General features: G+C 47.2%; 1 protein-coding gene across 1 annotated transcript in view; it reads left to right on the forward strand.

Moving 5' to 3' along the window:
• The first annotated feature begins 10,464 nt into the window (after positions 1-10,464).
• Positions 10,465-23,944, forward strand: part of LOC144770445 (beta-2-glycoprotein 1-like) — a 127,871-nt gene continuing 114,391 nt past the window's right edge. The window contains exon 1 of the mRNA XM_078654966.1: positions 10,465-10,564. Coding sequence (XP_078511092.1) covers positions 10,492-10,564 — 73 coding nt within the window. The 5' untranslated portion in view covers positions 10,465-10,491. The remainder of the gene's footprint in view (positions 10,565-23,944) is intronic.

Here is a 23,944-nt window from a genome sequence, read left to right on the forward strand (position 1 = left end):
CCCCTTTTCATCTGCGTGGTTGATATCGTCGTTTGTTCCCTGACCTCGCGGGGGAACCCAGTAGGGGGCGGCTTCTCTGATAGGCATTATAGTGGTGGCTACTTCTGATGAGGACCCAGTCGTGTCAGGGACTGTAATCTTAATTTCTGGTTTCTGTTCCGTGAGGTGGCGGAAAACCTCAAGCGTTTGCATGAAGAGGTCCGTCACGTCATGCTCAGCCTCGTCTCCAACATTGACTTTTCTATATAAAGCTGTCAGTTTAGCAGGACCCTGATTCTGATACCTATCTTCATATGCGTTCAGAGTGTGGTAGCTTAACCGTAAAACGAAATGCCGTCTGTGACTACCGGCATGTGAATTGTGCATATCTATCGTGTATTCTTCGCTCTCCTTCCGTTCTACCAGTGTCTTTACTATCTTGTCAATTCCATCCCGCTCATCTTTGCTCAATCTACTCAGTCTGGCTGGTGGCTGCTTGCTAGTCTCGAGCTCATCTGATGTCGTTACTAATGCGGTCGGTGCGGAGGCCGTGAGGGCTGGGGTACCAGCTCCAAGGTCATTCTCATTTGCACTCGGAGCTGGCAGGTGGTGTACTAGAGGTTGGGAGGGGGCATATGGGGGGGGCATGTAGATGATCGGAGGACCTAGCAGTAACTCATCGTTCGCCCGTTGTTTGGAGGGTAGCTCAGGGTAGAGCGTAGAGGGGGTACTAACAGGGCATTGGCCTGCCGACTCAGATTCCTGCTTTTGTCTGGCCTCCTTTCTTTCTTTTATTTCTTCTTCTAGCTTCTTAGCGGTCAGGTGGGCTGCCTTTCGTAACTCTTTTCCTATTCTTGCTTCTTCTCTTTTCTTTCGTTGTTCTGTTTCTTTGCGCCACATGCCGAAACTATCAAGCATAGTGGGCATTGTTTTATTGTTACAAAGGGCTGTTTCCAGCACACTTATTTTTGCGTCATCGAAGGATCCTATCAGTGGCCACTGACTTTCCTGATCCTTTTTAGTATATTTATGCCATAACTTACTATAAGCTACGGAGACTAGTCCATACTTTAAAAACATGTCCTTATTAGGGCTGCCCTCCAGAGGAGCCGGATGATCCACCTCTAATAAGCGGTCCGGGCTGAACCAACTACTGAACAATGGGGAGAAGATAGGCATGACGGGTTACAATGGGGACAAAAGTCTGCACTACCTATCCTTCACTACTTTGCGAAGACTGGACAGAATATTTCTATTCTACAGTATTCGCAAATAGGGAATACCCAGAGAGAGAGAACCAATTCCAAACAGTCAATGTTCGGACAAACAATCAATCAATCAAATGAGGAATAAAATAGGCGCGACGGGTTACAACGGGGGCAAAAGCCTGCGCTACCTACCCTTTCACTGCTTACAAAGACTAGACAGAATATCTCTATTCCACGTTATTTGTAAGCAGAGAATACCTCCACAGAACCAATATCGAACAATCAATGTCCGTTCAATCAAACAATCAGTGGCGAGAAAGAAATAGGCACGACGGGTTACAACGGGGGCAAAAGCCTGCGTTACCTATTCTTCACTATCTGCAAAGGAGGACAGGATACTTTTATCCTTCCCTGTTTGTAGACAGAGATTTCTCGAGAAAGCTATCCTCGAACAAACAATGTTCGGGCAACCAATCAATCAGTGGGGGAGAAAGATAGGCACGACGGATTACAACGGGGGCAAAAGCCTGCGTTACCTACCCTTCACTACCTGCAAAGGAAGAGAGAATACTTTCTATTCCTCTCCGTTTGCAGACAGAGAATCTCCAAGAGAACCAACAATTCGGAGAGTAATACTAGTATTTTCCAATCAATCAATCAAATATTTCACAGTTTGTCGTGTTACACGACCTTACCCGGACCGCATGGACAGTTTCCTGTCTTCCGATTCCAGCGCCCGATCGTCCTCTATCTTCTGTCGCGGCACTTCTGATGGTTCCCAGTCAGGACCGTAGATCACTCGAGAGAGGTCTGTTCGGAACCAGTGAAGTTCGGATGATCGGCTGCCAGACGAAGGTCTATCGGGCAGGTGCACTTCCCGATCGTTGTAGTCGTTCACTCCGTCGTCAGGACCTCTCCCTCTGGATCCACGTGTCGCAGATGGGCCCCACGTTTGGGACGCCAATTGTTAAACAAAGGGTTCAGGCAGATCGGGTTGATTATCCCTTTCAAGGTTTGCCCGGCGTTAGCCGCTTCTCACCCAACTCACAATTTATCAAATAAAGAGGCAGGCGCTGGAGACTGGAAGGCAGGAAACAGGAGTTTATTCCGACGGAGCAGAACACATAAAATCAGACAACAGGGTATCTTCTCGAGGTGCTCTAACCGCATCTCTGAGGCCTGGCCTCTTATACACAGTTTTATGGCTTTATTACATTTGTGACATCCGTGGTATTGCTTTGAAGTACGGAAAAGGCATCTTTGGAATCCCCGGTTCAGGCCCGTTCCCACACATATCTACAGTAGGAGTCCCCACCCCTAATCTCAGCATGATGGCTATCGCGCAGCTGGACATTCCGCTGGGAACAGAAATGCGGGTAATCGATCGGATCTGGGGTGTGAGGGCAGTGATTAATACCCGCTCCTTTGAAGTGAGGCGAGGTCCTACTGTAGGGGCAATAAACTGCATCTGCTGGGCTAAGTGATGGCCTGGGAACAGGCCGAACAATCGGGCAAGGAAGAAGAGGTAATCAAAGGGCCTATTTTATGAATGAGATGAAAGGGTGTGGGGGGTTCAGCACGGGATGTGGCTCGGAGGCAGGGTCGCGCTGGAGTTGCGTTTAGGGCCCAAGCAGGAGAGACCGGGGGCTGTCAAGGGGGGGGTGTGTGCTTGCGAGGCCGGGGAGTGAGGGGGTGAGACGCGCTGGCTATCGGCAGTAGGCAGAGAGGCCATGGCACCTAAAATGGCTGCTGTGCATATTTGTGCGTGTGTCTGAGGAAATGGACAAGATGGCGCAGATGATGTTCAGCTCACAAACTAGATTTCAACAAACCAACACAAACATACTCATTGACTTTATTCAAAATTACATCTTGTCGCCTGGTATCAGTCAAGAGTTTTTCACAGATATCTTGATTTGCATTATGAATGGCATCTTCAATAGTCTTGCCAATACAATCTTCCACACAATCTTGTTCAACTGATTTGAATTTGACCATAGAAAGGTTAGAAAAACACTATGCTTTTATATTCAATATTCTAGGAATATGCGATACAAAAACATTATACTCGTACAATATAGACAAGATTTTGAGAAGTCAAATAAATGCCTTTCCTGTAACATTACATTAAGCAAGGACCATACGTGTTTATGATTTGTCCCAGTTCTAAAATCCCAATCAAAAGTATTAAAATGTTGAACACTCTGTGAACATGCTAGTGCTGCTCTATCAATGTTTGAATAGTTAGACTCAGTATTAGCTAATGATCTTCAGACAACTGCCATAGTGACTTATTTGAGCTGATGAATGCAGAGTATGACACCATCAAAGATAGCATTCACAGCAATTATGTATCTTGCAGACTGTGAAAAGGACTAACTGGAGTATCCTCCACAATATCTTTCCTACACATGGTGAATGCAGAGTGTTTCAGACTACCAAAGCTTGACTCATTTATAAGTAATACATTAAATCTTAACAATGCAACAAATGCCGAAGATGGTTAGCAAACATTGAATAGAACGTATGTAAGCCTAAAAGGATCTTAGCTGATCTTTGTTGTTTGGGGACTTACTCTCTCAATAGCCTGAATCAAATTCTCCTAAAAAAATACCTTCATTGATATTTGTATTCCCTTGAAACTCAGCTCAGCTTCTCCACAGAATCAGCAACACTCAAGATGACATCATGAAATGCTACCACCCCTTTGATTTTCCCAACAGTATACACATTAGCTTTTCGAAAACTGAAGCTGCAGAGGCAAATCAAAATAGAATTCTAGTATACCTGGATTAATAAAATATTGGTCAGTAAGTTCAATTTGGTAATAAACTCATTGGCGATCACAGGTGATAGAAAAAATTGTACTATCCGCATCACCAACATTCATGGATACATGGTAGGGGATGACTATCAGCTACAATTTGATTATTAACAGATCTTAGGTCCACACGTTTTCAGATTTCCTGATTTATTCATACAAGTACAGTAGCAGACACCCATAGAGCATCATCGTTCTGAACATATGTCGAAAATCGATTTTGACAACTCTGTTCCTGCACTATTAGGCACATGTCTGAATGTATGTTTAATGGGCACATAATTCTCCTTACACTGAAAGTTGTGTGAGAAGCCCACGTTTTCCAATACTTTGTGAACAAAGGACTTATGTTAAATATAGCAAACCTTCCAGGTGATCATATTCCACCATCAAACAGTATGCACGTATTTCCGTATCTACATAAAACACAGGGTTTTTAGCATTGGCATTTAATGAAAATCCCCTGTTGCCTTGAGGTTGCCACCCCAAAACATCTTGTCTATGGTGGCAAAGTGTAGTTTTACCTATGATGCACCTTGCTGTAAAAGAAATGGTGGTTACAAAATGCTCTATCATATTTATCTTTGCCTTTACACTTGCTAATACATCATTAATTTCCAATATCTAATATATCAATATATAAACATCTGATGAAATAGTAAAAGAGGAACCGGAATCCACCATAATATCTACATTCTTACCACCTACTTTAATCTCATTGATGGCTATCTTAAATGTTTTATCATGAGTACCAGCAGAGTCAAATCACATTCCTCTAATTTACTCTTTACCACACCTATCATATTATTACACTTCAGGAAAGTGGTGTAACTTTCACTATTAATAGTTGCAACATTCACTAGCTCTAAGGAAACAAAAGACTATGGATCCTTCTGATAATTATTCGTAGATTTACACACGTTTACCTGAGATAATCCCTTATCAAACAAGGAAACAACAGCCTGCACACTGCACCCTGCAGCATGAATGTTAGCAGATGCACACACATCCTGGTGACACAATTTAAAACATTCGCCCCAAACACACAGGACAGATGTATTGTTGTATACTTCTTGCACTAATGATGCTGTCCTTGGCACAGATTTCATGTACACATTTGAAAAGTACCCTATTTTGCTGTGATTCCTAGACCCAGAATGGGGACATCTACACTTGTTCTTAAAGCTGTTATTATTTAATGTATACATCTTGATATCAGATGGCATTTTTGACTTGTCCAGTTTGCTTCTATCATGGAAAGTTTTTGTTGAAAAAACAGCTAGTTCAATAACTGAAGAGTCTTCATTTAAGGTTTTAAAAGAAGCAACCAGTCTCTCTACACTTTTAGCAATGTAATTTATTTCTTGCGCTGTGTTACTGTTGTTTCTTAAAAGATGATCTTGTATTTTGTTTGTTAGAACAGATAAATGATAACTTGATCTTGAATGTAGAGATGAACAGTATTGCCAAAATTGCAGATGCTAGCCAGAACTCTTAGAACGCCAAATACAAATTAACTGGTTCATTTAAATGTTGCTGTGGTATTTAACAAGGACATCTCTCTATCACCTGAAGGGGCTTCTGTTGTTTAATGTAGAACACAATGTGGTCCATCCCAGCCTTATTTTTCCCAATAGGAGAAGATCAAGAAGAGGGCAGAGTTTGACTACAGAACTGGAAAGCGTGAGTATGCATGCTAAATGGACTCTTTGCTGCAGAGAGTCAGCCAAATATACATTTTAATTCACATGCAAGTTAGTCGATCATTCATTTCATGTTGATGCTGCGGCACCATTTTCTATCTTGCAGCTTTTTTACTATTATGATTTGTGAGGAAAGCGTTGATTATCCTCAAAAAATTAGGTCGGTCTTGAGGAACAGGTTCCCCAAGAAATACCACTAGTGGTGCGAAAAATATTTGATCCCTATATGAAAGTTACACTTGTCGGAAAAGCAGATAGTAAAGCAGAGAGCAACATTTAATACGTTGGTTACGTCAAACAAAATAAATAATCTTTAGTGCATGTGCACAAAAAACACAAAGGGCCTAATTCACAAATTGCTTTTGAAGAATGCAAAGTAATACTGCTCATGAACTACAATGTGCAGTTCCCTAACCAATGGCCAGAGACCTCTGTCTCTGCCTTCCTATCTTTCCAGTACAGAGCTCCCCAGGACTGCAGCGGCAAGCTCTACACACATTGGTATATTAATTAGTAGCAAAGGTGAGAAGGACCAGGTTAAGTGGTGGGAAAATGGGGAATAGTTCCTATACTGGGAGTGGGAAGGGGTTAGGGAGATTTAAGGAGGGGTGGGAAGGGCCATGCTAAAACAAAACACACACTCCCCAAAAATATAAACTATTGACATTTATAAAATACACTTCTAAAATTACTAGGATAGCTTAAGCTGTAAAAACAGGTTCAAATGTGTCAAGCTTCACACATGACCAAACACTTGTACTGGAACACACTACCATGCTCCAATTAGTTTTGCAATTTAAAATTGTTTATATGTACTTGTTTAGCTCACACACATACATATATTTATACAATTTAAATTATGTTAAATTGCAAAACGAATTGAAGCATGGTAGTGCATACATATATTTATATATGTGTGAGTGTATTTACCTTTGTGAATAGGTCCCTTAATGATCTGCTTGGGGTGCAAATTATGACCTAGTTATATAGCAATTTAAAGATTTGCTCACAAATGAATCTTAGTCAAAGACAAAAAAACTTTAATTAGTTCTTGGTTAATAACATAAAGACAAAGTATAAACACAGCGTGTGAAACAGGCAAAGGCAAATACATCCTGTATATGTTCCTAAATACTTTCAGTAATTTCAAGAAAAGATGGCAAGCATTTCTGGATGCATGTAAGTAAACGTAGCTAGGCAGGGGGTGGGCACAGGTCTGTGAGGACCATGAGATTAAATTGTTTGTCATACAAAAGGAGGCGGCCTATGAAACTGAGCCCCATAAACTTGTGAGATCACATATTACGTTGACTGGTGTGAGATTTTAATTTTGAATTTTAATTGTTTGGGTGCCTGTGGGCCCAATTGCTTTATCTCTGGTGCCCTCATTTAATTAAATTATGTTATTGGGAGTAATTCTATTTGTTCTGAAATGGGATCACTCTAGGCAATTTTTAGGAAATATGATGGTCATAAACCTGGACGTTATCGCTTGATAGCATGGCTCTATGCTGAAGGCAAAATATTTGCATGCTAGCTGTAGAAACATTACAAAGGATTATCCATGCATGGCAGTAACCCAACCGTGGTTGCAGCTTGAGAACCACGGATCAGATCCGTGTGTATGTTGATCGGTTAAATAGAAACAAAACAGTACACTAACCTTTGGGGATGCTTTGACCCCCATGGCCCCATTTCTTTCTCTTTCTATGTGTGCTGCTTTTTGAGACACACAAAAACAATCCTGCATGCAACATAGGCACCCATGGTGCAAGGGTGCCAGCCTTGGTGCTAGACTGTCAAGAGGGCGCCAGCACAAGGGAAAGGACAGGATTGCAGCATATTGACTTAAATACGGAGCATTCGTGCCCTTTCCCTGTCACACAGTGCCGCACAGTAAGGTGACTTGCTGCAATGTGCTGCTCTGTGTCAAACTTCATAAATGAGCCCCATAGTGTTTAAGAAGCTAGATGAAATTTTGATGGTATGTGGTGTGTTAAAGATTAAGCATATTTAGGAATTCTAATTTTAGGTAACTTAAAACATGTATTCCATCTTAAAACAAGGATAAACTCTCAAAAAGGATTTCAGGAAATGTAATTATAAATTGCAGAGATACCTCCACCATGGGGGCCTTTGACTGGTTCACCCAATGTTGTTGAAGATGGAGATTGGTCCATTGCATTCCCACTGCCAACCTAGAAAAGAGTAACCCTGGGCGGAGTTCATGGAGTTGCACTACGTGGAACTCCGCGAAGTGGCAAACAAACTCCGTCACACCACGCGGAACGCCGCAAGCGGCGGAGTTCCATTGAAAAATGTTGTTCGCAGTGACTGCACAGTGCTGGATGCTTGTCCGCAATGTGCAATCATTGCAAAAGGCTCCTTGCACAGCACAAGTGGTCCCTTCTTTCCTTTTCTACAGCTCAAATAGATTTTTACTCGAGCGGCAGCTTTCTCAATGCGAATGGGCAGTTTCTCAACGCGAGTGGTCACAAGCATAGGCGACCACTCGCAATGAAAAACCTGACCCCCCCGCATTGAGAAATCTCGCCAGGAGGTTTATTTTCCATGCTCACACTCCCCAACTTGATGTTAACGATCGCGAACAAGGAAAAATCTCGCCAGGAGGTGGATTTTCCTTGCTGGCGCTCACCAACTTGACGTTGGTGAATGCGAGCGCGAAAAAACCCCGCTCCGCTGCTCTAAGAGGAGTTTTTTGGAACTCTGCAAGCTCCGGTAACGCGGAGTGCTGAAAACTCCATCCAGGGTTAGAGAAGAGGTGCCTCAGTTCGGTCAAGTGGTGCACATTGGGTACCCGAAGACAGGCACCTTCGATTTTAACTCAAGTGTGTATACCCAGCTTTCTGTGGGATCAGCAATTGGGGAATGATTGGCTGTCTCATAGCTTTGATGTAAGTCAACCATCAAGGTCAAAATTTCCTCCTCCACATGACTGACCACTTAGAGGGGCAGCCAGAGGAAGGAGAAGCCTAGGAAGCGAGGCGCTGCACGCATCCCTGCCTCACCGCAATTCTTAGTAACATGCTAGCTATCCCTGTGTAATAGTGGCCCAACCATGGCTTATTTCGGGCATTCATTCTGACACTTTCTGCATAATAGTAACTCAGCCACGTAGGAGATAAAACTGACTCTTAGAAACCCTTGTTTCTTTTCATTGCAGCATCTGCAGTCATGACCACCGAGAGGAGGATTACCAAAGGCTGTGATTCGAGTACCAAAGTGCAAGTTAATTGCTACCCAGGGCTACATCTATTTGACTTCCAAGAAGTCTCCACGCTCTGTAAATCTCTTGAACACCTTGGGGGAAGCCTGTCCCCTCTGCCTCTTCCTCACAGCTACTGTGCAATCCGTTCACTGCTTAGATACCAGAGCAGCACAGCTTGTATTTGACAAAGGGTGCACTTTACTCTTATTAGAGACTTTTTGACACAGCTAATCGAGCAATCAGTACAAAATATATGTTTTAACTCGAGAATGTATCCCTCGCAATTGTTGAAGAGTATGATGAAAACAAAGACTTCCGCTCTGACAAATGGGGGGAAATCAACCCAGGGGGGCCCTGGAACACTGTGACCCCGTGTTCAATAAGAAAACATTGTAGATAAAGTTGAAATGTCATTCTTGTACACTGCAGAAAAAATAACTCACCAACACGCTCCAAGTTGTCTCTTTCTATGAACACAGCGTACATAAATTCTATGCAATGTAGTCCAATGGTTTAAACACTTGCTGGTGTGATTAGAAGATTAAGACCCCCAGAATAGAAAACTCAATCTTTCATGCTTCCATTGCTGCCCTCTAGCGTTCTATTACATTTTGTAATTAGGGAGTCAGTTACTTACAGTGCTTAGAAACTGAAAAATTGTGGTACGAAGCGCTATTAAAAAGAATACGTTTTTTTCTATAATAGAACCACAAGAAGCACAGACCCTTAACCTGCACTACATCATGGTGCGTTGTGGCTGATATACCTTTTCAACTAATGCTCATCATTAGCCATGAAGAATGTAGTGCCTCGTGCCACAAAGTGTCCAGAAAGCTCTCATATTCTCAAGTATCTCATGAGCAGTTCCGGTGCCCCCCTACTTTGGAAAAGGCAGTTTCCTTTGCAAAGTTAATGCCACCGCAATGATAGTTGGCGAACAGTTGCACAATTCACACACAGCATGGCGGCTCCTAAAACTACACTGGGTGTTTTATAGAGTTCAGGGGCTGCCCCGAGAGCGTGGGGTCTCTGAAAGGTCATTAGGGCAGGTGAAGAGTTGCCTGGGAATTGTCTCTGATGAGCTGCTTATTCAATGCAGATTCTTCCGCCATGCAGGGCCCCTGTGACATCACACCAAGATAGTCAGAAAAACACAAGCAGTACACAGGTAGCCTCAAAAAGCTCAGGACAGTCCCTTTAATGGGGGAGTCCGTTCCACAGCTTACAAGAAGCCTGTGATGTTCTGTGTGACCTTCCCTCTGTACTCAGCAATGTGACGTGGCGCCTGTTGATGTTTCTGAATACACACTGACCAAAAACATTCCTACGTGGATCCAAGGTCCACCAGGAAACCGTAAATGTCGCCCACTTGTCAGCATGGCCTTTGGCACGTCTTCCTCCTATGCCCTGTCAATGAACCCCTCCCCAGCGCGCTCCAGCCAGCCCCCTTTGCAGTCACTCATTAACTACCCTCTGTTACAAATATTCCAGATTTCAGAGTTTGGGAATGTGAAGTCCTTCAGCTTGTTGGTCATCCAAAGAACCAGGAGCATGTCTTGTTGCGTCAGTTTTCTTCTTTCCCTTAGCTCCATCCTCCTCACCATCTCTATAACGAATGGGCAAGGTAAGGGATACTTGTCTGGCTCTCTGAAAACCATCATCAGAGCAACATTTATATAGCCCTCACTACCTTTATGAGGGGAGCTGAAGCACTTGCCTACATTGGTAGCACGCTACACTTTGTAGGGTATGTGGTTGGAATGTTGCTGTCTTTGTTTTCATCCTATGTGGGATGTGTTTCTCTACTATGTGTGATGACAACTTACGTGAGGGTATTGGACACAGGGCTTACCAGTGCGATAGATGAACACGTGTAAGAGATAGATGTGCAGTTTATGTTTTTCTGTAAGCCGGCTTTTCATAGCCCACTTAGCAGGTTACTGCACTGGGTTGTCCATTCTCAGATATCTTATTCAAAGTTTGTGGTCCTGAACAGGTATAGGTTGGGGGAAGAGGTGGATCAGAGATCTGTGGTGTTGGACTTTGTTACTGTCTTCCCGTAAGTGATTGCCATTGTGAGCTGTCAAAAGCAGTCATAGTTTTATCAAGTTGGGACCCTTGGTGGTGAACTAAATAGCCTCGCCTCCACCTGTCATTTAAAGCTGGAGACTTTCCAGTGTACATGTATTGGCATCAGGCAGGGTAATGGATGGATGGGCTTGTTTTTTTGTGTCCTTTTTATGGTGGGTGCTGTGTGGATTTGTTTGCAGCTACAAAGGTGCTCTACTTTTCAGACCTCTGGGTTGACATGTGGAAGAGGTTGTCCATTGCAAAGGTCTTGTTCAACAGACGGAAGAGGTTGTACAATATATAGGGATGTCTTCACCAAGATATGGGAGAGGCTGTACATCGTAGAGTTCTTTGTAAACTGATGGAAGAGGCTTTCCATTATAGGAGTTGTTTTTTGTCAACAACCAGAAGAGGTCGTACATTGTAGAAGCCCTGGTTAACAGAAGAAAGGAAACAGCATTGTTGTGTTCAAAGTCAACAATTAAAATAGTTTTTCTATTGAGGAGATTGATCATAGTCAACAAAACAAAGGCTTTACATTGTAAAGGTCGATGGATGGGAGAAGCTATATGTTGAAGAGGTCTATATTAGCAGGAAAAAGGGCAGTGGGATGATAAGATGTTGTGTACAGAAGGATGAACCCAAACTAACCAAGGAACTATGTAAGCAAAGTAATTCAGCCTTCTGGTGTAACTCACTAAAATGAAAACGTACAACTTATTAAAACTCACCCCACTGAATGCAGAACTCCACAAAACGTGACTCCACTCTATAAGGGAACTGTTTGTGAAGTCATACCCTAGACTACGGAAAGGTGCAGCAATGCCATATTAGTGGCATATTGTTCATTGTAAATGAGCTATTTAGCAACAACAGGTTTGACCATGCTAAAGAGTAGTGGAATCTTGCTCTGCCCCCTGGAAAAAGGGATAGTGTTGGATTGAAGTGCAGTAGAAGGCTATTCCAGGAAGGGTCCCTGAAGGAATCAAAAGTAAGAATAGCAAACAGAGAGGTACAGAGGACTCCTACTCCCCAAAGGGACGCACAGACCTCGGGAGAAGGGTTGGGTCTTTCTCTAAGGAATAACTCCTATAGACAGCTACGTACCAAATCAAAGGCTTCTTACACAGGTTAATAGAAAAGATATGGAGAAACTACCTGAAAGAGTGGTGACACTGGCACATACGCTATCAGGTTCAAGAGGGATGTGAAAGAAAATAATGAAAGGGAGCCAAAGATCTATCAAAAAGCAATCATTCTTCACAACAAAACCAGGGCCACATCACACGCAAAATAGAGCAGCGAGCCATCCAGGATATCGCACCTCTCCAATCTATCCAATAATGTAATTTTACTGCAAGCACCAAATAAAAGCACCTGCCGCTCTCAAGGTGCGACCAGAGGGTCAAAAAGAATCCAAAATACATAGATGGCGGTGCACCGCAAAGGTTAACTTTTATTCATATACAAGACCAACTCCAAGTTGTATGTAATCCAGAACAACTTTATTTGTCATTGATGATAGCATAGACAGCCAACACATTTTGTTCCTAACACATGAAATTCATCATGGCTAGTAGATGGAGACATAATATCCGACCCTCGCTGAATTATTCATATCAGCAGGAGATATGGGGATCTAATACAATTGAGGGACCGGGTTTGCAATGAGGGGAATTAGGAAACCGAATACCATATTTGACGGATGTGCAATTCTACTTGCCCTGATGAAGTTCACGTGTTGTGAACGAAACGCGTTGGTTGTCTTTTGCTATCAATGAAAAATAAAGATGTTCTGGATTATATACAACTTGGAGTTGGATTTGTATATGAATGGACTTTAACTTTTGTGGCGCACGGCCATCCATGTATTTTGAACAAAACCAGACCCATCATCATGGAAAAAGGTCTCTGGTGGCTACACTCAAGGACCTCAGAAGCTGCTGATGCAGTTCTGGATGACAAAGATAAGGGGTGCATCCTTTAATCAATAAAGGTGAATGCAACAATGTCTTGCATAGACAATAAAATGAACTGTAATGACCTGAAGCTGGAGATTATAAAACTGATGAACAAAATAAAAAAGAGTTTAATCAAAAGAACGGATTTTAATGACTCTCCCCTGTAGAATGCAGCCAGTGTCTTCCATGTAGAGAACAGAGCCAGTGACTGCGGACCTCCAGAGATGGTAGCAGGCAGTATGTGTGAGGACTGGTGACATTGCCGGTGTCAGGATGGCTAACATAGCACTGTCTCCTGTATACCCTTGACACACACTCCTTACTCGGTCTCCACAACACTCTTTGAACATTTAAGGCTCTATCATCCCATTTCTTCCATTTAAATTGGGGTGTTTTTGAGAGGTGTTGTCCCGCGGATCTTACCTTCTTAAAAAGTTGGAACTTTGAGAGTAGTATACATGATGCATTGCACATACTGCTTTGAAGTTGGTGCACTTGCTCATGGGCAGCAAATGAAGTTGACTTAAGGCCACAGGGCCAGTTGTCAAACTTCCTGTGTTGGGAGAATGTATGTGCCTGTTTTCAATATATTGAAGCTTGAAAATTCTGTTCTTTGTAAGAACAAGATAAACAAAGCTGGACCAAAGTGTTGGAACGATCTTCCTTATGACATTAGAACCTGTAAGGAACACTTTCCTTTTAGGAAAAAATTAAAAACTTTCTTGTTCAACTATTAATCCCACTAAGTCTTCACTTAATATTGTTAGAGCAGGCCTTGGTCTCAGATGCTGCCAAAAAGGCGCGGAGATACTCCTCAGGGAGTCGATTCCCAGCGCGTTATAAGTATGCAAAATAAATAAAAAAATAAATAAAGCTAACAAAATCTATCCACGGCGAGCCGGGAATGCGTAAAAAAAACATAGGAGTTGCAAGAAAACACCCACGCAACCCCTGTGGAATACATTCCTGTTGCAGATTAAGCGTTTTGCGCTGTGTTGCTTCACTCAAGATTTATGAAGACAGTCTGGGCCACGCAAGATGGCCATATGTGGCTTCATAATCTCTTTTTTGTGCTGCATTGCTCTTATACCAAGTTGCATGGTGCAAGAGCAATGCAACGGGCCTGTAAAACACCCCACTGTGTGAAACCCTTGATAATGGATGCAAATTGTGTGAAACATGGAATGGCGCAAGTACGTCCAGGGTGCCACAGAAAACCAGCTCACTAAAGTCACATGCAGCCGATTTGCAAAGTGTATTAGAGTCAAATGAAAACAGACACAATTATCAAAAGAAGTGTAAGATATTTTCACACGTAATACGTGTAATGTTTGTAATAACTAATATATATGACAAGACTGACCCTTGACAATGCAAAGATTTTTGGTGTTCGCATAACATAGCATTATGTTATTTTTGACTCTTGGTAAATCTGATTTATGGTTTCTAAAGCCCTTACAATAATCCCAACTTCCCCCCTCTACTGGTCACAGTCACTCTTCTGTAGTGCTTAAGCACATTTTAAATGTGTTCAGTGTAGCAGGGAACCATCAGGTGAGCTGGAAGACACCCTCCTACCTCCCTTACCCTCCGCTCCTAAGCCCCCTCCCCGCCTCTTCTGTGTACATATGATTAGACACAGGCCTAGGGCAAGGTTAGAGCCTTTGCTGATGTGGCCCCTCTGCTGTTATTCTATGATAAGGCTCGGCTCGTGTCATAGTCTTTTTTCCTTCTCTATCTAACCTCTGTGACAGGTCACAAGTGACGCATCTTCACCTAGTGATTTGTGGCTGTGATCTGTGCGGACGGGTAGCTGGTGTCTGGGGCAGAGGGCAGGTACTTCCTCACACAAGCCAAAGAAACGAATAACCACAGAAAAAGTGAAATTAAATAATGGCAAGTTCCAGCAAAGAGGCCAATGTTGTCTTGCTTCATCTCACAACCACCCGAGCGGTGCTGCAGCACATAATGGCCAATCTGCTAGGCTTGTGTCATTACAACACACTTGCCAGCGCCCTTAATCCGCACGTGCACGAGACCCATAACGCAACATGTTTACGTGTGTTCCAAGTGACTACCCGCAATGATTCCAAAGCTGCTAGAGGTGACTCATCTGAGGTTGGCGCTATATTTTTGACTGACATTTCCTCAGTACGACCACCCTTGCTGAGGCAACGACTTTTTGGGATTTTAGACTGATATCCTAAAAGGCATAGGGGTACGTTTTTGCCTATTTAAATAGCATTATCCACAAAGTGACGTGTAATTTTCTTCTTCAATTTCAGGTCTTGTTATTACTCAGCTTAACTGTACTCATTTTAATAAATGTGCAAGGATGAAAGTCTAAATTAGCCCTGTTTTTGTTCGTTACTGTTACCTACACAAAGATCTCTGAAACAGGCACCAAAACCACTGAGCTATCTTACCAGCTGTAAGAGCAGAGGAAACCCGAGCCTCCGGTCTAGGCCCAAACCTAGTCAGGGGGGATGTGTAGGTGGTCTACAGAAGTGTGATACCTTAGTGGTCAATCAGAATGATATGCAGAGATCCATGTCGAGGGGACATTAGAGGTCTGAATGAGACAGCTCATTTGTCACCTTTTGGCCATATAAGAGTGATAAAATCACCCAGGAGGAGCAGTTGTGGGGTGACAAGGCGTATAAACATTCCAATGTTTGTTCACGGCAACAGCTGTGGACAAAGGCCTCAGGAAGTAAGTATGGGTGAAATTTGCGAATTCGCGGTCCGCGAATTCGTGCGAAATTGCAAATAAAGTTGGCGAGTTCGTGAACTTTCCTGCAAACTCGCGGATTTTTGTGCCATTTGCACAAATATGTGACCACGTGTGCCTGTAACTTTGCCAGTGTGCCAAAAGGCGCCGAGGTCCCTTGAGTGAGCTGGCCATTATAGTGGGGACGGGCGGGAAGACGTTTCATACCGCTAGTGTGTGGTGGATAGGTCCAAACGGGCGGGGTTTCTATGCGAGTTCACATGCATCTTGTTTATAAAGGGTCAGAGACCGAGCATAGCAGCAGATGAGGAGAAAGCAGCCTCCTGGTCACAGGAGCTACACGGGGATGGCGCTCGGGAAACTCATGGATGCAAAAATACGTTTGGCACAGGACCCCAGAATCCTTCAGATGTCCAAGATAGCTCTGCTGCGCGTGTTGGTACAAAGCCATTCTGATCCTGCTCAGTGGGTTCAGGCGCATGCAGCTGCTGCTGCTGGACAATGTCCCATCTCATACTAAACTGCCCCGTACAGGCATATGCTGGCGCTGGGCAATAGGGTGCAGTGGCATGCAAGTGCTCCACGCCTGGTACATGCGCATACCGGTGGCAGGGGGGACACGTGATTATTGGTGCTGTGTAGCAAGTTATGACTTTACATTTTGACTGCACCAGACGGTGGTACCACCTACATAGATCAGGAGCATCCAGGCACCAGACTTCATGGTGCAAGAGCATAATGGTGCTGTGCGGTACGGGTATATATGTACTGGGGGCAGGGGGACACTTAGCACAATGTGTGCTCGCACCCAGAGGTCTCCCAGACAATTGAGCACGAATGATTTTCACACTGAGAGGGCTCCGGGGCAGTTTAGCAGCACGGGAGCTCACACCCACTGGGCCCCGGGGCAGATCAGTAGCGCGTGGGCTCACAACCCCTGGGCAGCTCAGCTGCGCAGGGGCTCACACCCACAGGGCTCCCGGGCAGTTTAGAAGTGCCACCCTCTGGTTCATCACTGCCACCCTCTGGTTCATCACTGCCACCCTCTGGTTCACCACTGCCACCCTCTGGTTCATCACTGACACCCTCTGGTTCACCACTGACACCCTCTGGTTCACCACTGTCACCCTCTGGTTCATCACTGTCACCCGCTGGTTCATTACTGCCACCCTCTGGCTCATCACAGCACCCTCTGGTTCACCACTGCCACCCTCTGGTTCATCACTGTCACCCTCTGGTTCATCACTGCCACCCTCTGGTTCATCACTGTCACCCTCTGGTTCATCACTGCCACCCTCTGGTTCACCACTGCCACCCTCTGGTTCGTCACTGCCACCCTCTGGTTCACCACTGCCACCCTCTGGTTCACCACTGCCACCCTCTGGTTCATCACTGTCACCCTCTGGTTCATCACTGTCACCCTCTTGTTCATCACAACACCCTCTGGTTCACCACTGCAACCCTCTGGTTCATCACTGCCACCCTCTGGTTCATCACTGCCACCCTCTGGTTCATTACTGCCACCCTCTGGTTTGCCACTGCCACCCTCTGGATCATCACTGCCACCCTCTGGTTCATCACTGCCACCCTCTGGTTCACCACTGCCACCCTCTGGTTCATCACTGACACCCTCTGGTTCACACCTGCCACCCTCTGGTTCATCACTGTCACCCTATGGTTCATCACTGTCACCCTCTGGTTCATCACAACACCCTCTGGTTCACCACTGCAACCCTCTGGTTCATCACTGCCACCCTCTGGTTCATCACTGCCACCCTCTGGTTCATAACTGCCACCCTCTGGTTTGCCACTGCCACCCTCTGGATCATCACTGCCACCCTCTGGTTCATCACTGCCACCCTCTGGATTATCACTGTAACCCTCTGCTTCATCACTGCCACCCTCTGGCTCATCACAGCACCCTCTGGTTCACCAGTGCCACCCTCTGGTTCATCACTGCCACCCTCTGGTTCATCACTGCCGCCCTCTGGTTCACGACTGCCACCCTCTGGTTGATCACTGCCATCCTCTGGTTCATCACAGCACCCTATGGCTCACCACTGCCACCCTCTAGTTCATCACTGCCACCCTCTGGTTCATCACAGCTCCCACTGGTTCACCACTGCCACCCTCTGGTTCATCACTGCCACCCTCTGGGTCATCACAGCACCCTCTGGTTCACCACTGCCACCCTCTGGTTCATCACTGCCACCTTCTAGTTCATCACTGCCACCCTCTGGTTCACCACTGCCACCGTATGGATCACCACTGTCACTCTCTGGTTCATCACTGCCACCCTCTGGTTCACCACTGCCATCCTCTGGTTCACGACTGCCACCCTCTGGTTGATCACTGCCATCCTCTGGTTCACCACTGCCACCCTCTGGTTCATCACTGCCACCCTCTAGTTCACAACTGCCACCCTCTGGTTCACCCCTGTCACCCTCTGGTTCATCATTGCCACCCTCTGGTTCATCACTGCCACCCTCTGGTTCACCACTGCCACCCTCTGATTCACCACTGGCACCATCTGGTTCACCCCTGCCACCATCTGGTTCATCACTGCCACCCTCCGGTTCATCACTGCCACCCTCTGGTTCACCACTGCCACCCTCTGGTTCATCACTGCCACCCTCTGGTTCACCACTGCCACCCTCTGGTTCACCACTGCCACCCTCTGGTTCATCATTGTCACCCTCTGGTTCATCACTGCCACCCTCTGGTTCATCACAGCACCCTCTGGTTCACCACTGCCACCCTCCGGTTCACCACTGACAACCTCTGGTTCACCACTGCCACTCTCTGGTTCATCACTGCCACCCTCTGGATCACCACTGCCACCCTCTGGTTCATCACTTTCACCCTCTGGTTCATCACTGCCACCCTCTCGTTCATCACTGCCAACCTCTGGTTCATCACAGCACCCTCTGGTTCACCACTGCCACTCTCTGGTTCACCACTGCCACCCTCTGGTTCACGACTGCCACCCTCTGGTTGATCACTGCCATCCTCTGGTTCATCACAGCACCCTATGGCTCACCACTGCCACCCTCTGGTTCATCACGGCCACCCTCTGGTTCATCACAGCTACCTCTGGTTTACCACTGTCACCCTCTGGTTCATCACTGCCAACCTCTGGTTCATCACAGCACCCTCTGGTTCACCACTGCCACCCTCTGGTTCATCACTGCCACCCTCTAGTTCATCACTGCCACCCTCTGGTTCACCACTGCCACCCTCTGGATCACCACTGTCACCCTCTGGTTCATCACTGCCACGCTCTGGTTCACCACTGCCACCCTCTGGTTCATGGCTGCCACCCTCTGGTTGATCACTGCCTTCCTCTGGTTCATCACAGCAGCCTCTGGTTCACCACTGCCACCCTCTGGTTCATCACTGCCACCCTCTGGTTCATCACAGCTCCCTCTGGTTCACCACTGCCACCCTCTGGTTCATCACTGCCACCCTCTGGTTCATCACAGCACCCTCTGGTTCACCACTGCCACCCTCTGATTCATCACTGCCACCCTCTAGTTCATCACGCCACCCTCTGGTTCCCCACTGCCACCCTCTGGATCATCACTGTCACCCTCTGGTTCATCACTGCCACCCTCTGGTTCATCACTGCCACCCTCTGGTTCATCACAGCACCCTCTAGTTCACCCCTGCCACCCTCTGGTTCATCACTGCCACCCTCTGGGTCATCACTGCCACTCTCAGGTTCACCACTGCCACCCTCTGGTTCACCACTGTCACCCTCTGGTTCATCACAGCACCCTCTGGTTCACCACTGACACCCTCTGGATCACCACTGACACCCTCTGGTTCACCCCTGCCACCCTCTGGTTCATCACAGCACCCTCTGGTTCACCACTGCCACCCTCTGGTTCACCACTGCCACCCTCTGGTTCACGGCTGCCACCCTCTGGTTGATCACTGCCATTCTCTGGTTCATCACAGCACCCTCTGGTTCACCACTGCCACCCTCTGGTTCATCACTGCCACCCTCTGGTTCATCACAGCTCCCTCTGGTTCACCACTGCCACCCTCTGGTTCAATCAATCAATCAATCAATCAATCTTGCCATTTGTATAGCGCACTACTCACCCAGGAGGGTCTCAAGGCGCTTGGGGGGAGGGGTATGCTACTGCTCGAACAGCCAGGTCTTGAGTTGTTTCCTGAAGGCGAGATGGTCCTGCGTCAGCCGAAGGTGGATGGGGAGGGAGTTCCAAGTCTTGGCAGCCAAGTAAGAGAAGGATCTTCCTCCGGCGGTGGCTCTTCGGATGCGTGGTACGGCTGCGAGGGCGATGCTGGTGGACCGTAGCTGGCGGGTGGGCGTGTAGAAGGTCAGGCGGTCGTTGAGGTACTTGGGGCCCAGGTCGTGGAGAGACTTGTGTGCGTGGGTGAGGAGCCGGAACGTGATCCTCTTGTCGACGGAGAGCCAGTGCAGGTTCCTCAGGTGGCTGGTGATGTGGCTGCGTCGGGGGACATCCAGGATGAGTCGGGCGGAGGCGTTCTGGATGCGCTGGAGTCTTTTCTGTAGCTTGGCTGTGGTTCCGGCGTAGAGGGCGTTTCCGTAGTCCAGTTGGCTGGTGAAGAGTGCCTGGGTGACAGTCTTCCTGGTCTCGGTCGGGATCCAGCGGAAGATCTTGCGAAGCATACGCAGGGTGTTGAAGCACGATGAGGAGACGGCGTTGACTTGTCTGGTCATCGAGAGGGAGGAGTCCAGGATGAAGCCCAGGTTGCGTGCGTGGTCGGTTGGCTTGGGTGCGGTGCCCAAGGCTGGGGGCCACCAGGAGTCATCCCAGGCGGAGGGCGAAGATCCCAGGATGAGGACTTTCGTCTTGTCCGAGTTCAGTTTCAAGCGGCTGTCCTTCATCCACTCGGCGACGTCTTTCATCCCTTCGTGTAGGCAGGTTCTGGCGGTGTCGGGGTCTCTGGTGAGGGAGAGGATCAGCTGGGTGTCGTCGGCGTAAGAGATGATGTTGAGGTTGTGCTGGCGTGCGATGGCTGCGAGAGGTTTCATGTAGATGTTGAAGAGGGTGGGGCTGAGTGAAGATCCTTGCAGGACGCCCCAGATGACTTCGGTGGCCTTGGAGCGAAACGGGGGGAGGCGGACTCTTTGTGTTCTTCCGGCGAGGAACGAGATGATCCACTCCAGTGCCTTCTCTTGGATACCGATGTTGCTGAGGCGCTGGACTAGGGTGCGGTGGCAGACCATGTCGAACACAGCGGAGAAGTCCAGGAGGATGAGGGCCACTGTTTCCCCCTTGTCGAGCAGGGTCCGGATGTCGTCGGTGGCTGCGATGAGGGCGGTCTCGGTGCTGTGGTTGGCTCTGAAGCCGGACTGCGAGGGGTCGAGGGATCCGTTCGTCTCGAGGAAGGCGGTCAGCTGTCTGTTGACGATCTTCTCGATGACTTTAGCAGGAAAAGGGAGGAGCGAGATGGGGCGGAAGTTTTTGAGATCGGTGGGGTCCGCTGTAGGTTTCTTCAGGAGGGCGCTGATCTCGGCGTGCTTCCAGCTTTCCGGGAAGGTGGCGGTGTTGAAGGAGGCGTTGATGATGTTCCGGAGTTGGGGTGCGATGGTGGAGTCGGCCTTGTTGAAGACGTGGTGTGGGTATGGGTCGGTCGGTGATCCGGAGTGGATGGTGTTCATCGTGCGGGCTGTGTCTTCGGTGGTCACCGTGGTCCAGGTGCGAAGGGTGGCGGTGGGGGGCGTTGGTTCGATGGTTGGGTGCGTGGGTGGGGCGCCGAAGCTGTTGTGGATGTCGGCGATCTTGCGGTGGAAGAACGAGGCGAGGGAGTCGCAGAGGTCTTGTGACGGAGTGATGTCGTTGGTGCCGGTGCTGGGGTTGGAGAACTCCTTGACGATCGTGAAGAGCTCTTTGCTGTCGTGGGCGTTGTTGTCCAGTCGTTCCTTCAGGGATTTCTTCTTGGTGGTGCGGATGAGCTGGTGGTGCTTGCGAGTAGCGTGTTTGAGGGCGGTCATGTTGTCGGTGGTCCGGTCGAGGAGCCAGGCTTTCTCGAGGGTGCGGCAGGTCTTCTTGGAGTCCTTGAGGTCGTCGGTGAACCAGGATGCCTTCTTGCTTCTGGGTCTGCTGGGAGGGTTCTTTAGTGGCGCGAGGTCGTCGGCGCAGGCGGTCAGCCACTGTGTGAAGTTGCGGGCTGCTTCGTTGGGGTCCGTTGTGTTGGCGGGTGGGCTCTGGCTGAGGGAGGTGGTGAGCTGGTCTGCGGTGATCTTGCTCCAATTCCTGTGAGGTACCTGTTGCGGGTGGTGGTGGGTCGTGGATCTTTTGAAGCTGAAGTGGACGCAGCTGTGGTCGGTCCAGTGGAGTCCGGTGGCGTGGCTGAAGGTGATGTACTTGCTGGAAAAGAAGACGGGATCAAGCGTGTGGCCGGCGTAGTGGGTGGGGGTGTTGACCAGTTGCTTGAGTCCGAGGTTGGCGAGGTTTTCCAGCAGGGCGGTGGTGTTGCGGTCCTTGTTGTTCTCCAGGTGGAAGTTGAGGTCCCCGAGGAGGATGTAGTCGGTGGAGGGGAGGGCGTGCGGGCTGATGAAGTCTGTGATGTCTCTGGTTCATCACAGCACCCTCTGGTTCACCACTGCCACCCTCTGGTTCACCACTGCCACCCTCTGGTTCACTACTATAGATCATGGGGAGAAACCACACCTGCCCAGCCTCAACTGGGGACTGGTTAATGTGTTACTGAATTTGAGCTTCAAGTCCGGCACCTTCTTCCTTATCTGTAAGTGCTTCCTGTTGTGGTTTAATTTATGTGACAGCCTGGAGCATTGTGCCATACTTGTAACTATTCTCTGACCCTGCTTCGAGGGTCAGAGAAGGGTCAGAGAATAGTTGCAAGTAGGCAACAACTCTGGAGGCGCCACTCAGGAAGCACTTACAGGGTTGCAGGAAATCCACAAATTCCGCGAACGGAACGGATTTTACGCCCATGCTTATCAGGAAGCACAAAGGAATTTCAACCCCCTGGGACTCTGTGACTTCTTTGTTTTGCTAATTAGAACATTCTGGTGTCTAGTGGGAGAATGTCTAATAGCCTTAGAGCCCTCTGTAGTGGGCTCTACTGGCCATTAAAGGTCCGCTCCCTTGTTAGCGGCCCTTGTCTTCGGCTCGGGCCTTTAATACTTGAGCGGGCCATTAATGGCCAATAGAGTCCGCTATGGCAGGCTCTAAGTCTATATTAGAACATTGGAATGCTGTGAGCCCCAGTGAAGACAGTGGATTGGCTCAGGGTTAATAATGGCTGGTACAGACCTTCTGCTCCAACATTCAAATGACATATTTCTGTTTCTCCCTGTTGATTTTACAACATTTTACTCAGTAGTGGAATGTTTTAATAGCATTATAGCCCTTCTGTCTCAGGCTATAATGCTTGTCAAACGCCCTCTCATGTGTTATAGGTCTTTGCCTGCGGCTCAGGTCTACAAATCATAAAGAAAGACTCTAATAAGCAGTTATAATTTTTGGCAATGGGCTATATTGCTATATTAGTAATGTTTTCAGGATAAACAGTACTTCACTCAGCAGGAGTTAGGCCGTAACTGACTACCAACTGACACTGATTCACAACATCATAGTATTCCATATATGAAGCTACCAACCTGCTTTCAAGACAAGGAGGCACAGGTTGAGACATTCTCCTCTCTCACAAATACATCAAAAGGCAAATAAATGCAGTAGTGTTTAGAGTAGACATTCACCCCCCCGCCCCCTCCGTTCCCTACCCAACTGCTCCTCTGCAACACCCCATCTCTCCTCTTCTTCTGCTCTCTATTTCATCTCTATCTTTGTCTCTCTTGCTCTCCACTCATCATACTATTAACTAGGGTACCCCACACACCTGCCTCACTAACCTGGTTCACTCTCTCACCATACAAACAACAGATAATATTACTTCATTTTCCCACACATATTCCATTAGACCTGTCCTCCGATGTTAAATGAAGCTCATTCATCATGTATTACTCTGTTGTATCCATATGACCGTTTGGTACCTGTTAGAAATGGTGTTTCTGGTTGGCCAGGGTATGCTCCTAAGCCAGGCAGAACCCACTACTCTAGTCAGGGCAAGGGAGTTACACACCGAAGATTACCCCTGCTCACCCCCTTGGTAGCTTGGCAGAGCAATCAGGCTTACCCCAGAGGGAATGTGTAAAGCGGTTGCGCAGCACACTCACACAGCAGTGACACACTAGGAACACCACAAAAGAGACTCCACACAA

Source organism: Lissotriton helveticus, chromosome 7 (genome assembly GCF_964261635.1).
Source record: "Lissotriton helveticus chromosome 7, aLisHel1.1, whole genome shotgun sequence".
Classification (NCBI taxonomy): Eukaryota; Metazoa; Chordata; class Amphibia; order Caudata; family Salamandridae; genus Lissotriton; species Lissotriton helveticus.